Source organism: Stenella coeruleoalba (genome assembly GCF_951394435.1).
Source record: "Stenella coeruleoalba genome assembly, chromosome: 1".
Taxonomy (NCBI): Eukaryota; Metazoa; Chordata; class Mammalia; order Artiodactyla; family Delphinidae; genus Stenella; species Stenella coeruleoalba.
In genome coordinates this window covers 108,477,620-108,494,586 of record NC_137169.1, presented here as the reverse complement: position 1 = coordinate 108,494,586, position 16,967 = coordinate 108,477,620, and the positions used below count along the sequence as shown (strand labels likewise).

Genomic DNA, 16,967 nt, shown 5'->3' with positions numbered 1-16,967 from the left:
CCTATGTTTTCCTCTAAGAGTTTTATAGTGTCTGGCCTTACATTTAGGTCTTTAATCCATTTTGAGTTTACTTTTGTGTATGGTGTTAGGGAGTGTTCTAATTTCATTCTTTTACATGTAGCTGTCCAGTTTTCCCAGCACCACCGATTAAAGAGGCTGTCTTTGCTCCATTGTATATTCTTGCCTCCTTTATCAAAAACAAGGTGATCATATGTGCGTGGGTTTATCTCTGGGCTTTCTATCCTGTTCCATTGATCTACATTTCTGTTTTTGTGCCAGTACCATACTGTCTTAATTACTGTAGCTTTGTAGTATAGTCTGAAGTCAGGGAGCCTGATTCCTCCAGCTCTGTTTTTCTTTCTCAAGATTGCTTTGGCTATTCAGGGTCAGTTTTTGCACAGCAAAGGAAAACATAAACAAGACGAAAAGACAACCCTCAGAATGGGAGAAAATATTTGCAAATGAAGCAACTGACAAAGGATTAATCTCCAAAATTTACGAACAGCTCATGCAGCTCAATATAAAAAAAAACAAACAACCCAATCCAAAAATGGGCAGAAGACCTAAATAGACATTTCTCCAAAGAAGATATCTATATTACCAACAAACACATGAAAGGATGCTCAACATCACTAATCATTAGAGAAATGCAAATCAAAACTACAATGAGGTATCACCTCACACCAGTCAGAATGGCCATCATTAAAAAATCTAGAAACAATAAATGCTGGAGAGGGTGTAGAGAAAAGGAAACTCTCTTGCACAGTTGGTGGGAATGTAAATTGATACAGCCACTATGAAGAACAGTATGGAGGTTCCTTAAAAATCTAAAAATAGAACTACCATACGACCCAGCAATCCCACTACTGAGAAAGCCATAATTCAAAAAGAGTCATGTACCACAATGTTCATTGCAGCACTATTTACAATAGCCAGGACATGGAAGCAACCTAAGTGTCCATCAACAGATGAATGGATAAAGATGTGGCACATATACAATGGAATATTACTCAGCCATAAAAAGAAACAAAATTGATTTATTTGTAGTGAGATGGATGGACCTAGAGTCTGTCATACAGAGTGAAGTAAGTCAGAAAGAGAAAAACAAATACCTTATGCTAACACATATATATGGAATCTAAAAAAAAAAAATGGTTATGAAGAACCTAGGGGCAGGACAGGAATAAAGACGCAGACGTACTAGAGAATGGACCTGAGGACAGTGGGAGGGGGCAGGGTAAGCTGGGACAAAGTGAGAGAGTGGCATGGACATACACACACTACCAAATGTAAAATCGATAGCTAGTGGGAAGCAGCCGCATAGCACAGGGAGATCAGCTCGGTGCTTTGTGACTACCTAGAGGGGTGGGATAGGGAGGGTGGGAGGGAGGGAGATGCAAGAAGAAAGAGATATGGGGATATATGTATATGTATAACTGATTCACTTTGTTATAAAGCAGAAACTAACACACCATTGTAAAGCAATTATACTCCAATAAAGATGTTTGTTTTTTTTGTTTTTAAAAAGAGTGATGAGGTAAGGGTAGCAGAAAGATCATTTTTTCCCTACCACATGTTCAGATTCAATTCCTTTTTGGGAAGAAGTCTTCTCCTTACCCAGCCTAAAGGAGGGCTGAGCCTGTGGCTTAAACTCAAATTCAGAACTTTGAGAAGACCCAATTCCTCCTTTATTCCAATTACTTGTTCTATCATAAAGTTGTTTTCCTTTTTATTACCATCACAATTCTCTCCCTTCCTCTCCAGTTGATACCACCATCATCCTAGACGCACATCACCTCACACCTAAATTATTACAATCTAAACTGTCTGCTTTTTCTATCCACTGTGATAGAACTTTGTCAACAGATTAGTTTCGGAATTTTGTTTTGATCATGTCCCACTTACGGACAAAAACGTTCTATCCTTCCCCATTGCCTAGTTTAAAATAAAAATCCCTCAGCTTTTATCAGTCAGGTTTCCAGTGTTGCCTCCACCTATACTTATTCCAATATTCTCACTCAGGTCTCCCTCCACCATTGCTTTCACCATGATCTCTTCCTTGTTCTCTAGAACAGATCATTCTCATACCTCTAGGCCCTTGTGCTCAAGTGAAACTTTCCCCAACACTTCAGGCCCACAATAACCTCTCATCTTCTTTGACCTTTATATGCTGTATCACTCTTTCAGAGAACTGAAATCCTTAACTGTATCACATCTAACATGTTGTTTTTGTGTGCACGTATGTGTGTGCTCCTCCTGGACACTATAAACCCTTGAAGGTCAATTACTTCTTTTGACCTTCAACTGCCCAGTGCATTCATGGCTCTTGCTCATTAGCTGCTGCATAAATATTTGTAGAATGACCTTAACAAGGTAGAGAATAGTGGTGTGGAAAGGAACATTTTTTAGTTTGTTTCTCTCCAAATCTCCCCCACCGCCTTAGAACATCCCTTTTTGTCTAGTTTCCCATTCCAGTAAAATAGCCTAAGCTCAACCTCACAGAAGAGAAAAACACATAGCTGAGGAAAGCAGTCTCTATGCTTTTCTAGCAGTGACAGACACCCTGGGGCCAGGTCAAGGGAAGGAAAGGCAGAGAATCCTAGGGCCAACCAACCTCAAGCTTGCTTTTCCCACTGTCCCTCTCCTTTCCTCCTAAACCTGAGTAGAATTTTGAGCTATGGGTCCCCAAATCCCTAGGCAACAGACCCACATTAATTCCCTTCCTATTCATTCACAGCTTTTCCTTGTCAAGTGTAAGTTGTTAAGAGGGAGGAGGTGACCAGAAGGTAACGAATGAAGCCATTTCTCTCAGCCTGAGTTAGACTGAAATTGGAGTGAGGAAAACTGGAAAGGATGCATTTGTTCAGGGTAACATGAACAAAACTGAGCCTGAGGTAGGAGGGTGGAGCAGATGGTATATGAAAAAGAACCAGGAAGAAGCAAGAAGTCTAAATAACTGATGAAAGTTTAATACATTAAAACCAGGTATTTATCACTTTTATATTGTATTTGCCATTTCTGAACAATACAAAGTAGAGGCAAATAGTGACACTTCATAAAAATGTTGATTCCCCATTCCCTTCCCTAAGACCCAGCCTCCCTCAAATATTCCCTCCCACCCCCTACAGAACTCTGTCCTGAATAAAACACTTAAATACATCATAAATAGTAAATTATGAAAAAAAAATAGCAAGAATTGTTTCTTTTCTTCTTGTAAAAAAGAACATGGCAGCAAAGACAGGCAGCCAGAAACTGGCTGGGGGTGTCTAATATAGACAGTTACTCGGGGTATGAGCTAACCTACTATCAAGGCAGGGTGGGATGGAGAGGGGACAGGATGGGGATTCAACAATCTGCCTGAGATGCCAGGCCCCCTTCTTCCCCTGACAGGGGGGAGGAGGATCAGATGGAGAACATGGGGAGGAGAGGGATTACACAGCCCGTTTCCACGTTCTCTGCATGAAGAGAGGTGGCAGGGCATGTGGCACAGCAATGACCTCACTAAGGCAAGAATCTGCTGGCTCTCCATGAGTTTAAGAGAATATTCTCTAGCCTCACAGTTATGGACTACCTGTTAAACAGACACAGGTGTCCCCTTCTCCATCTCAGCTCCATGAACAGCAGAACGCTGTTGGAAAAGGTGGTAAGAGCAAGGAAGAAATCTCCTTTGGAGAAGAATCTAAAATTCATTTGATAAGTCTTCATATTTAGAAAAACAAGCAGAATACATTTCAAATTGCAAAACAGTAATAATCATTATGGCCTGGCCGTGAGTAGGGTCCTGCCTAGGAAGGGTTCTGACCTTTTACCCCTATGACTGCCCCACTGTTTAACAAAAGGGGTAAAGATTACCCCATGTCCCACTCTCTCCATTCCTTCAGCTTTCAGAAATTCATTAAGAGAGGAGGAGTTAAAGAGGAGCTGCTCCTGGCAGAGCAGCTTCTGTTTCTCAAACACCAGGGCTCTTCTGAGGGAACCCTATGAATATGCATCTCACCAATACTTACAGAGTTCTGATCTGAAACTGTCTGGCTTGAAATTGTGTGCTATTTTTCTTTTCCTTTTTTAAGGAACCAAAAGAAGGCGGCTGGGAGGTGGTTAAACACCCTTACCCCCCAAAACACCTTTACAAAGATTACAGGGTGGACGGGCTTCCCTGGTGGCACAGTGGTTGGGAGTCCGCCTGCTGATGCGGGGGACACAGGTTTGTGCCCTGCTCCGGGAGGATCCCGCATGCCACGGAGCAGCTGGGCCCGTGAGCCATGGCCGCTGAGCCTGCACGTCCGGAGCCTGTGCTCTGAAACAGGAGAGGCCATAGCAGTGAGAGGCCTGCATACCGCAAAAAAAAAAAAAAAAAAAAAAAGAGTACAGGGGTCTTCTTCCACAGAAAAAGAGCTAAGGTTGGGATAATGTACCAGCCAGTCTGTCCTGAGGAAATTAAGAGTCCAGCTCCTGGTGAAAGGTAGATGAGGGGGAAGAAAACCACCAAGTCCAACAACCCCACTTCCAACAGGAAGAATGGGGGTTTGAAAACAATTCAGTTGTGGAAGGAAGGCTGGCTAGTAGAAAACCTGTGCCACCCAGCTCAGGAGTAGAGAGGATGCCGCTGTCCTCAACTGTCCGAGGCACTAATGCCCATTCATGAGGAAGGCGAAGTAGAAGAGGTTCTTCTTCAGGGAGGAGACGGAGAGCTCCCTTAGCCTCCATTACACTTTGATGACCAAGTAAAAGAAAACTCAGCATTGCTGGGTCAAGGGCTGACATCTTGGGATCACAGAGATGGTAGAATCTTGCTCCAGGTCTTCTGAGGATTTTTGTTCACTGGAAAAGGGAAAGGGTTTAAAGTTAAGGATGTGCAGTATGAGATGAGGCAGGAAAGGAATTCAAGTTTCCTTCTAGTTCAGTCTCAGCTTCCAAGTACAAGGTATCAGAAAAAAAATTTTTTTAAGTAAGATTTAGGGGGGCGCCCAGTCCCCCTAACCCTGTCAATTATGTTGCTGCTCCACTCCATCAGTGATGCTCTTTATACCCTTCCAAAGCATCCACCTCCCCCACATCCCAGACACTTACATGGATGAACTCTGACTCTGGAACTTCATGCTTTTCCAAGAGGGTTGAGCTAACAGGAGGGGGGAAAAAATGGAGGCAGAAAGAAGAATTAGTAAATAAATGAGAAAAGGGACTCTCAGGTCAAATCTCATACTACTTCTCCATTTCATTGGGAATCAATTTAGGATTCAAAAAGAAGGGGCTAAGAAGCTACCAGATTTGGAAGCACATTGTTTTAATTAACTATTTACTTTTTTGTCTTGACTTCTATAAAATATTTCCTAACACCCTCCTCTACCTTCTTCAATCCCCAGGTGTGGTAGGCACCCAATGAACACTGCCATCTGATAGTCATGCCATTGTGTAATTTTCTCCTCTTGAGTGTGGGCTGAACTTAGTGACTTTCTTCTAGTGAACAGAATGCACCACAGGAGATGTAAAGTCAATTCTGAGATTAGGCTACAAAAAGACTATAGCTTCCTCTTGGGTACCTGCTCTCTCACTTGTTTGCTCTGAGGAAGCTAGCTGCCATGCAGTGAGCTGCCTTATGGAAAGGACCATGTGACAAGGAACTGAGGGAACTGGCCAACAGCCAACAAAGAACTGAGCCCTTATCCCAATAGCCTACAAGAAACTGAATCCTGCCAACAACCACATAGATAAGCTTGGAAGCTGATCCTCCCCTGGGCGAGCCTTCAGATGAGACCACACTGCTGGCTACTAGCTTCACTGTAACCTCCTGAGAGACTTTAAGCCAAAGGCACCCAGTTAAGCTACACCCAGATTCTTAAGCTACATTATATCTGAGATAATAATGTTTGTTGTTTTTAGCTGCTAAAATTTGGGGTAATTTGTTACACAATAGATATTTTTGTACCTGGAAGTGAAGTACTGCTGTAATAAAAATCTAAAATGTGGAAGTGGCTCTGGAAGAGGGAACTGGGTTTGAGGACAGTTTTAGTGAAAGTTTAAAAGTGCCCTGAATATACTGTAGAATTCTGGACTTTAAGGGGATTGCCAGTAAGGGCTTAAAGTGAAAAAAATCTTATTAAAAATTGAAGGAAAGGGGATCTTTGCAATGTAGTGAAACAAAGTTTAGCAACAATGTCACCTACAGTTATGTGAAAAGTAGAATACGTGCCTCATGAACTGGGTGATCTGGCTAAGGAGATTTCTAAACCAAGTGCTGAAGGTGCCACCTGGTTTCTTCTTAACGCTTATAGTTAAAATATGAGAGAAGAAAAGTAAGTTCAGGGGAGGACTATTAAACAAAAGGAAGCCAAGACTTGATGGTTTTGAAAATTCTGAGCCTCTCCAGATAGCAAATAATGCTAAAATTAAGAAATGGATAAAATCTAAGGCACTGCCAGGAAAATGTGGTCTACAGATGAAGCCAAGGGTATGACTGTAAAACATCTGTTAAGAGCTCAAAGTACTATTCAGTCATACAAAAGGTGATTCAAAAGATTAAGGGTATGTCTCTCAGATCCTCTCAACTTAACAGGATCTCTAAGAAGCATAGAGCTTATCAAGAAGGTATTTGTGGCTTCTGTCTAATAGCGTGAATCCCAATGAGATTCATAGGAGGCCCACAAAATCTTTGAGGGTATTATAGCAGCAGAAACACTGTCCTGCTTGGACTGAAAGGGACAGAAATAGTACACAATGAAAAGAGACCACTGGATCCCCAAAATTCTGGCAAGAAGCAGGCTGAGAAAATTACTCAGCTGCAAACACATTGTAGTTTTCATGAAAAAGGAAGACTCAAAAGGCAAAACCAAGAGTCCCAAAGGTAGAGCCAAGAGCCACGAATTATTCTCATGCTTTGAGACCTGATAAAAGAAACTCCAACATTTGCTGGGGTTTAGACTAGCTATGGATCAGACTCCTCTGTGCCTCCCGTTCTCCCTTTTTTATACAGGAATGTGTGAAGAGATTATCTATTGTTTGTCTCATCATTGTATGCTGGGTGTGTGGGGAGAAGATAGCCTGTCTCTTTAGTTTCACAGTCCACAGTGATCGCTGCTTCCTGATACACTCTCAGGTAATTCATTCCTCAAGTGTGGGCTAGATTAAGTGACTAGAATGCAGAATAGGAGACTTGGTTATGAAAGACTGTGGCTTCTGCTTAGGTGCATGCACTGTCACTTGCTCATGCTAAGGGAAGCGAGCTGCCATGTTCTTAGTTGTCCTATGGAGGGGCTCATGTGGCAAAGAACTGAGGGAGGCCCGCAGAAAACAGTCAGCAAGAAACAAAACCCTCAGTCCAGCAACTCACCAGAAACTGAATCCTGTCAAAAACCACATAAATGAGCTTAGAAGTGAAGCCTCTCAGTTGAGCCTTCAGATGAGCCTAGCCCTGGACAAAGAGCTTCACTATCAATGAAAGACCTTGAGCCAGAGGACCTAGTTAAGCTGCACCCAGATTTCTAACTCACAGAAACTATGATATATGTTTGTTATTTTAAGTCACTAAGTTCTGGGGTAATATATTATGATGTAATGAGATGATTAACACACCAAAAACAAAAAATTAAATCACAATCTTTACACTGGATCCTTTTGAAAGGTTAACTGTTCACTGTCTTCAGTGCCTGGGAATCTTTCCAGCCTTAAATCCTAAGCTAAGAATTCTCACTTAACTCACCAGGAGATGAAGCATTAGTTGGGGTATTTTGATTGAATACCAGAAAAGTCTGTACATAAAGACTTCCCACCACCCCCTAAAAATGCAGAGATGTTGATACACTTTTCCAAATCACTAAAGATGAGCTCTTAGGAAGATGAACATGCAAAAATCTAGTGAAGAGCAAAAGACAAACAATAGTCTCTGGAAAAAACAGAATTATGGAGGTTCTCAAGGACCTGAAGAGAGAGATGAGAAGATTACATGGAGAAAGGGGCCAAGGAACCAACCTTGTAGTTAGCATTTGCAAAGTCTCTCCAACTACAGGTGAGAAATAGGGGTCAGGAATAGTCGAGACCTCACTGATTTTCTCTAAAGGTGGAGTCTGAGGTAAAACATCAGGACGACCGAAGTGGACGCCTGGAAAAAAGAAAGGGGAAGAAAATCAATAAATAAAAAAGAAGAGAAAAGGGGGTGGGGAAAATATAGGAAAAAATATGTAGCAACTTGGATTTTCATGGACAGGAACGGGGAGTAGAGGTCCTAAGCAGACAAGGACTCAGAAGGAAGGGAGGGAGTGCCCCATCACACGGGGACCCCAACCCTGGCGCTGACCTGGCTCCACTTCCGCCTTTGTTGTCACTTGTGCCTTGTGTTCCCCAGAGACCGATGGCTGGTAAGTTACGCAGGAGTTGCCGCTGGGGCCTGCTCGCCGAGAGAAAGATGAGCCAGACCGAAACTTTTTGGAAGGAGAGGGCTTCACTTCAAAAGGGAAAGAGAGAGCCTACTTAGCACCCACCTCGGAAACCGTCACCAAGACATAGATACAACTTGCTAGCGTCCCCAACACAAACCCAAAGTTGTTCCTCTGCAAAGCAGGAAAAGGGGTTAATGTCAACAAAGATGGGCTCTATGAACTACTCTTCAGAGGAGGGGGCATCTCAGTCCACTTCACTTTGGAAAAGAAGCAGAGAACCTAGAGGAAAGGAGACACGTATCTCTCCCCTCCTACAAGCAACCTCAATGGCTTTGCTTCCACCTGATGACATGTATCCTATTCTGTAATTCCTTTTTTCTTTAATAGTATCCTTCAGTTAAACCAGACAAAGATGACCCTTTCACTCTATATCCCTGTAGCACTTACACACACAGCACGATGGTGATACTTTACACTTGTTTATATATCACTTTGAAAAGACTTTGAAAGGATTTTTCCATGTTTCTTAAGACTGTTTGGCATGCCTAAGTCCGCTCTGCCTCACCGAGGGACAACTGATGCCTATGATGAGGAGACGGAGATGGGAAGGAGGAGCTGGAATCTGCCAGTGGCAGCAGCGTGAAAGGTTTGGAAAGAAGAACATTGGCACTTCCCAACCAAGAAAGTTGAGGGAAGAGACTAAGAACACCTGCTAAGCAGAAATGAGTAAGTGCTTCTCCAACCTTATGATCCTAATCTAAGAACTTCCTGGCCTTGGGGATATGGTAATATTCTTGCCTATCTCTGACCATAAAAGTCCAGCTTCGCCTATCTCAGCCTGTGGCATGGGTCCTACACCCACAACTAAACATTTTTACAACCCCACCAATTTCTCAGAAATGCCCCTCCCCTCAATGACACATGTAGGGATTGCCAGGGGGAAAGCAGCAACTTGGAAACAACTGAGACAGACAAAGTGACCGACATAAGGATGGGCAGCAGCTCTCACGGGATGTGGGTAGAGTAGGAGAAGCCTCTGGCTTTGGCAGTTCCCTGACAGAGGTGTCCTGCCCCCCATCTCTTGAAGTAAGGGAGCCATTGGAGGGTCATCTGGCAGAAGCCACTTACAGAGGATCTTCTTGAACACTGTAGTGCACATGAAGCGCTGGAACCGTTCGGCGTAGAAGCTTGGGCGATGCACTGATACGGTGTCCTGCAGAGCAAAAGAGATGGCTGCAGAGTTAGAGAGGAGGAGGCCCAGCAAGAGGATCTCTGGTCCAAGGGCCATTTTTCCCTAGGATGAGAGCCTAGCAGAAGGGTAGAACCCACAAATGAAATAAGGTAAGAGGAAACTGAGGGGGCAAATCAGAAGTGAGAGAGGCAGAAAGAGGAGAGCCTCTAGCTGACTGCTACTCACCCCATCATGTACCAGAGCTTTCCAAGAGTGCTCCAACTTCTTAACAAACCTGACAAGAAAAATGTATATCATGCATTCAACATTAAACGAATGACCTTATAGTTTTCTACTTTACAGAGTTAAAAGAGCAATCGCAGTAGCAAAGAGAGAGACCGGGAAAGCACCCCCACTATTATGCTGGCTTTCCAAAGAACAGACAAGGTAGTGCTTATTCCACATGGAGATCGAAGCTGTTTCTAGATAAGTCGATTATTGCCCCCCTCAGAAAGGGGTAGTTAATATGTCCCGGCAAGTCAGGGACAAGAATATTTATTGTAAAAGGGGAGCTGGAGGGACAGATGGGCAAACCTGGAAGGGGGTCAAGTACTGTCCAGTCCTCATTAGTACCTGAAACCTTACAGGAGCAAAACTGGGGTCTAACATTTCCAGCTCTTCCTTCACTACCACACCACTGCCTGAATTCCACAGGCTAATGCTTTTCACAGAACACAGTGATCCTCTTGTTTTTCCTCCATGGAAAGGAGGGATGTGTTTCCAGCTGTATCCTAATGTGGAGTATGACTCATCTCACAGGTCTTCCACAAAAAGCCAGAGAGATGGCGTTTCTACCCTGGTGCTTCTAAGGACTGACTCAGCTTTCCACAGAGGTGTATGCTATGTTTGGGGAGATGGTGGGATAAGGAAGCCAACAGACAGGCATAATCAGGAAATAAAAAACCATCTGAAACCCAATGAAGCAAGCAGCCAGACTGCAACTTACTCTTCTTGCTTCAGGAAGAATTTGGTGACACCCATCTAAAACAGCTATGTGAGTAAATCCACATCCACTCTACCCCTAGGATCTATATGCTCCTCACCTGTAAGATTGAAGAATGTCAATGATCCCAATATAAAGCAGCAGCCTTTCCCCTTTACTATTCCGGGCCGGGATGCCACCCATACTGGGGAAGACAAGAAGGAAAGAGTAAGAAAATCTTTTGTCTAGCAGGCAGAGGCTTCTGCTAACCTCAAATCAGATCAGGACATGTAACTGAGACCTAAGCATAGTTAGAAGTCCCATCTTCCATAAGCTGGGGAAGAGCAAGAGACTTCGCCCAGCCCCACCCACTTTGGCTTATGTATTGTAACCTCTTTCTCTCCAAATCTCACCTGCCTGCCTCTCCCACCCCAAATCCATGGAAGAGAATCTAAAAATCACCCCTACTCAGCAATTTTAGGAATACTCTCCCAATTAACTCTAAACTTTCTTAGTACTCTACTCTTTTTTTTTTTTTTTGGCTGCGCTGCAAGGCTTGTGGGATCTTAGTTCCCTGATCAGGGATCGAACTGGGGCTCTCGGCAGTGAAAGCACGAAGTCCTAACCACTGGACCGCCCAGGAATTCCTCCCCAGTACTTTCATATTTTAATTTATGCCCACTGAGACACTCTTCTGGAGAGTCATGGTAAAGAATACTTTAAAATGAAACCACTTAAAAGACATTTGATACTTTAGTAACTACACTTCCTTGATCCATGATGGTAACAAAGACGCCTTCCATAAAGAAGTCTATAATAAATTGTTTTTGATGAAGTTCTAATATAATTTGCAGGCGTGCATCTAAGACTCTGAGTGAACATTTTTTAAAAAGTCTTGGACTTCCCTGGTGGCACAGTAGTTAAGAAACTGCCTGCCAATGCAGGGAACATGGGTTCGATCCCTAGTCTGGGAAGATCCCACATGCTGCGGAGCAACTAAGCCCATGTGCCACAACTACTGAGCTTACACTCTAGAGCCCATGAGCCACAACTACTGAGGCCACGTGCCACAACTACTGAGGCCCATGCATTCTAAGGGCCCGCATGCCGCAACTACTGAGCCTGCGTGCTGCAACTACTGAAGCCCACACACCTAGAGCCGGTGCTCCGCAACAAGAGAAGCCACCGCAATGAGAAGCCTGTGCACCGCAACGAAGAGTAGCCCCCATTCGCCGCAAGTAGAGAAAGCCTGCACGCAGCAATGAAGACCAAACGCAGCCAAAAATTAAAAAAAAAAAAGTCTTGGGACTTCCCTGGTGGCACAGTGGTTAAGAATCTGCCTTCCAATGCAGAGGACGTGGGTTCGATCCCTGGTCAGGGAACTAGATCCCACATGCATGCCTCAACTAAGAGTTTGCATGCCAAAACTAAGGAGCCCACCAGCCGCAACTAAGGAGCACACGTGCCGCAACTAAAGGAGCCAGTGAACCGCAACTAAGGAGCCATCAAGCTGCAACTCAGGACCTGCCTGCCACAACTGAGACTCGGTGCAACCAAAAATAAAAAATAAATAAAATAAAAATAAAATAAAATAACAAAAAAAAGAAATTATATGTTTGTTTTAAAATAAATAAATAAATAAATAAATTTTTAAAATTCCAAAAAAAAGTGTCTTAATTTTGAATAGTTCTCCTTCCCAGATGTACAAATCCCAAATTTAAGACATCTTCCTTTCCTTTTACATTCTTAGGAAAGCTCATCCTATAGTTCTGTAAGCATTAAAGCTATTGACTTAACTACTGAATAAAGGCTACTCCTTCTCAGAAGCTGCGTCCCTCCCTCAAGAAAAAGTGCTCTGAGCCTATGCACTCCTTCCCAGCGCCCGAGTCCACTCACTGGTCCTCAGTCTCCATGGTGCCACCTCGTCGAGCCTCGCCCTGGATAGATTCCATGGCTGTGGAATAGAGAGCCTTTTGGGGGGCTGGTCTGCGAGTGTCAGTTGAATATTGTGCTTCATTGCCTAAAGGCTCTCGTTGTGCATAATCTATGTTATGGATTGACACCAGGAGGCTATAGTCCATTATCTTGAAGCTCTGCAGCACCTAATGGAAGGAAAAAACATGATCTGAGCCTTGGGAGGTATGAGAATCTTTTTTCAGGATCTCACAGCTTTCCTGATCTAACTGTTTTTGATAGCGAACCTCCAGAGCTATAACCACAGGATCAGCCTTTGCTCCTCCTACTCCTTGGAGAACAGTACATTGACCTCCTCTGGTCACCCTTCACTGATATCCCTTCAGCTTTCCTTCACCAGAGTACATACAAATTAGGCCACGGCCTAGCCCACAAGATCCTCTTTGTTTGTTCTTTCCTTGTATCTCTTCATGAAAAGAGCATTATATTCTCAATGAAAGAAGAAACACATATTTGAGCTCTAAAAAATCCACAAGGAGGGTCTGGTAAAAGTAAACTTTGTGACAGAGCAGATCTGTGGCAGGTCCTTATATGGCCAGCTTCACTTCAGTTCATTATTTGCTGAATCCTTACCATCTGTAGGCACTGTGCCTGCTTATGTGGATACAAAGATACGTTAAGAGAGCTTCTGTCCTCATGGATATTATAATTTAGAAAGGGAAACTAATGTAAAAATAAAAACAATACAGTCTACTATGTGTAACAATGCAAGTGCATACATGATTGAGGAATACTACAGAGACATACATAAATAGGTTTATGAGGGATCGATTAGAGAGAAAATAAATGCAAGTAAATAAAGGAAGGAAAGAAGAATGCCAAGGCCTGGAAGCATGAAACAGCAGGCTACATGCAGGGAGGTATAATTTGGTGTTGCTAGAACATAAAATGCAAAGGCTAGGTGTTTGGCACGAGAGAGAGGATGGTAGGGGCAAGACAATGACAGGTCTGATGTGTCATATTAAGGAGCCTGGATTGTCTCCTACAGTTCTCAACCTTGTATATTTCCACCAGTTCCAGCAGCTCACTTTGGGGGTTTTGGTAGGTGGATAGAGTAAGGGATAAAGAGAGTTCAGGACTGATTCTTGGCCTCTCCCGCCGTGGAGCACAGGCTCCGACGCACAGGCCCAGAGGCCATGGCTAACGGGCCCAGCCACTCCGCGGCATGTGGGATCTTCCCAGACCGGGGCACAAACCTGTGTCCCCTGCATCGGCAGGCGGACTCTCAACCACTGAGCCACCAGGGAAGCCCAGGACTGATTCTTATGTGTGGTTTGAAAAACCTCTCTGCTCCACCAAGTCTCCAGTCCTCACAACCAAAAGAGCCAAACTAAAATAGGCATTATCCTGGAAGTAGATGCAGAGTAAGCAAAGAAAGGCAAGGATGGATAACATCATGGACTGAATAGAAGATGACAATCCTACAAAAGCAGTTTGCCAAAAAAAAAAAAAAAAAAAGGGTGGAAAAATCAGTAGGGAAAGATGTCACAAAAACCAACAGATGTTAAGAAAGTGGAATCAGGGCTTCTCTGGTGGTGCAGTGGTTGAGAGTCCACCTGCCAATGCAGGGGACACGGGTTCGTGCCCCGGTCCGGGAAGATCCCACATGCCGCAGAGCGGCTGGGCCCGTGAGCCATGGCCGCTGAGCCTGCGCTCCGCAACAGGAGAGGCCACAGCAGTGAGAGGCCCGCGAACCGCAAAAAAAAACAAAAAAAAAAGAAAGTGGAATCAATCAACTGTCAAACACTGCAGAAAATTCAAGGAAGGACTGAGAAGTACTCTCTATTCGGCATCTACGTGGTCATTGGAGAGAGCAGTTCAATTGAAGTGGTGAGAGCAAAAGCCAGGACACGGTGGGTTGAGGTAGGAATAGGAGAAGAGAAAGGGAAAAGAGAAATGGAGGCATCATTAAATGAAGACATTGAAAAACATTCTCTTAATCTTAAAATAAAAAAGAGATAAACTTGTTTGTATATAGATAGAAAATAGTCAGTTGAGGCTGAAGCCAGAGGTGGGAAAGGAAGTAAGTGATGAAGCAGTATCCTAGAGAAACAGGAGGAAATGGATCTAGGTCACAAAAGGGACTGACCTGGAATAATCGACCAAGTTGGGAAGAAAATATAGATTAAGGATGGTTAAGTGTAGATCCATTTATAAAGTGATGATGGGGGCAGGACAAAGGGATGGTACAGAATAGAAAGTTGAGGTAGTTTGTTGAGAAACAAGGCTGGGGGGATGAGAGTCAGAAACCTGTTTGAAGAGAGTGCCAATCATGTGCAATCTCTGGGAGGAACAGGAAATGGATTGATGAGGAATACTGAGGGCCCAGGTAGGGGTGGATATCATAAATCTGTAGAGATGCCAGTATACACAGTTGTGTGATTTTTTTCAGCAGCACTCAGCTTTTAAGATATAAATTTGGATTTGGCAGACAGGATCAAAAACTGAGCCATGATGGTGCTGGTATGAAAATAAGGAGAATGTATGCTTATGAGGCCCAGGACAGGTAGCAGGTAGAGAAAAAAAAGACGGGAGGGGAGTTAGACAAACGGGGAGAAAGTAAAAATGTAAAGGCATAAAGGATCTAATATAAAAGTTATTTTAAATGAAGTCTGGCACAGATGCAGCTAAGGAACAGAGTCCCATCTCCCACAGATTAGATGCCTAAGAACGACCAAGCTGTTTTACAGACTGAGATTTCTGGTGCCTGAGAGAGAAGGAAATGTGACAAACTCACCAAACAGTCGCGCTGCAGGGTCTTGCACAGAGCATTGTACATATCAGCATCCAAAAAGAGACCATCAGGGATGTCTTGTAAGAAGTCCAGGTCTTTAAGGGTGGGGAGAGGTTTCTCTCGCTCTTTTTGGGAAGCCCGCCTTTTGTAGGTTGAGCCCTTGAGGTCATATTTGATATGCATCTTGACTGACCGTGGTAAGAGATTGTTCATCACCACAATTCGAATGTTCTTACCACCTGCCTGCACACAGTACAGTCCATAGAACTTAGGCAGCAAAGTCCGAGGGTTCTGGTTGAGGTTCTGAGGACAAGAAAGTAAAAAGAAGTAGAAGAGCAAATTAGCTGATTTTCAATAAAACTCAAGGGCAAAAGCTGTCACCCCCCTTCCTTTGTCTGTTACATGGGATTCAGATACAATCTGCCCATAAGCCCACATTACATTTGTTTAAAATTTCCCAATGTATCTATCTCAATAATGAGCTCACCACCAAGCCGAGTGGAAGGCTTACAATACAGTAAGCAGTCAGGATACTAAACATATGATGAACATATTCCTTCAGAGAGGTTTAAGAGAAGACAGCACTGAAAAAGACTTAATGCTTAGCCTTCTGTATAGTATATTCTTGTGAGTATGAAAGGAGGCAAAGAAGAGTTCCCTAACTTCTCCAGAACCTCCAAGAGGTATCAGTCAGAGTAAGAAAAAATACAGTATTATCAAGGGAAGTAACCAACCTCATACTCTACTCTAGGAGCTGGACTAAGAATGGAAAGCAGAATCATCATTGAAAAAAAACAAAAATAAATGGGACCTAATTAAACTTAGAAGCTTTTGCACAGCAAAGGAAACCATCAACAAAATGAAGAGAAAGCCCAAAATATGGGAGAAAATATTTGCAAATGAAGTGACCGACAAGTGATTTTTCTCTAAAATATACAAACAGCTCATGCAGCTCAATATCAGAAAAAAAAAAAACCCCAATCAAAAAATGGGGACTTCTTTCGAAGATGGCGGAAGAGTAAGACGTGGAGATCACCTTCCTCCCCACAGATACACCAGAAATACATCTACATGTGGAACAACTCCTACAGAACACCAACTGAACACTGGCAGAAGACCGCAGACCTCCCAAAAGGCAAGAAACCCCCCACATACCTGGGTAGGGCAAAAGAAAAAAGAATAAACAGAGACAAAAGAATAGGAATGGGACCGGCACCAGTGGGAGGGAGCTGTGAAGGAGGAAAGGTTTCCACACACTAGGAAGCCCCTTCGCAGGTGGAGACTGCGGGTGGCGGAGCGGGAAAGCTTCGGAGCCGCGGAGGAGAGCACAGCAACAGGGATGCGGAGGGCAAAGCGGGGAGAGATTCCCGCACAGAGGATCGGTGCCGACCAGTACTCACCAGCCCGAGAGACTTGTCTGCTCACCCGCCGGGGCGGACAGGGCTGGGAGTTGAGGCTCGGGCTTCGGTTGGAGCGCCGGGAGAGGACTGGGGTTGGCAGCGTGAACACAGCCTGCAGGGGGTTAGTGCGCCACGGCTAGCCGGGAGGGAGTCCGGGGAAAAGTCTGGACCTGCCAAAGAGGCAAGAGACTTTTTCTTCCCTCTTTTGTTTCCTGGTGCGCGAGGAGAGGGGATTAAGAACGCTGCTTAAAGGAGCTCCAAAAAAAAAACAAAGGAGCTCCAGAGATGGGCGCGAGCCACAGCTAAAAGCCCGGACCCCAGAGACGGGCATGAG

General features: G+C 44.0%; 1 protein-coding gene across 5 annotated transcripts in view; it reads right to left on the bottom strand.

Moving 5' to 3' along the window:
• Nucleotides 1–2,791: 2,791 nt before the first annotated feature.
• Nucleotides 2,792–16,967, bottom strand: part of PIP5K1A (phosphatidylinositol-4-phosphate 5-kinase type 1 alpha) — a 45,763-nt gene continuing 31,587 nt past the window's right edge. The window contains exons 8-16 of one of the 5 annotated variants that reach the window (XM_079932344.1): nt 15,237–15,536; nt 12,422–12,627; nt 10,647–10,730; nt 9,790–9,838; nt 9,501–9,585; nt 8,291–8,437; nt 7,966–8,095; nt 5,071–5,119; nt 2,792–4,821 (exon numbers count right to left, since the gene is read on the bottom strand). In XM_079932344.1, the coding sequence (XP_079788470.1) occupies nt 4,819–4,821; nt 5,071–5,119; nt 7,966–8,095; nt 8,291–8,437; nt 9,501–9,585; nt 9,790–9,838; nt 10,647–10,730; nt 12,422–12,627; nt 15,237–15,536 (1,053 nt within the window). In that variant the 3' untranslated portion in view covers nt 2,792–4,818. The other 4 variants (XM_079932345.1, XM_079932347.1, XM_079932346.1 and 1 more) reach the window with 4 other exon arrangements.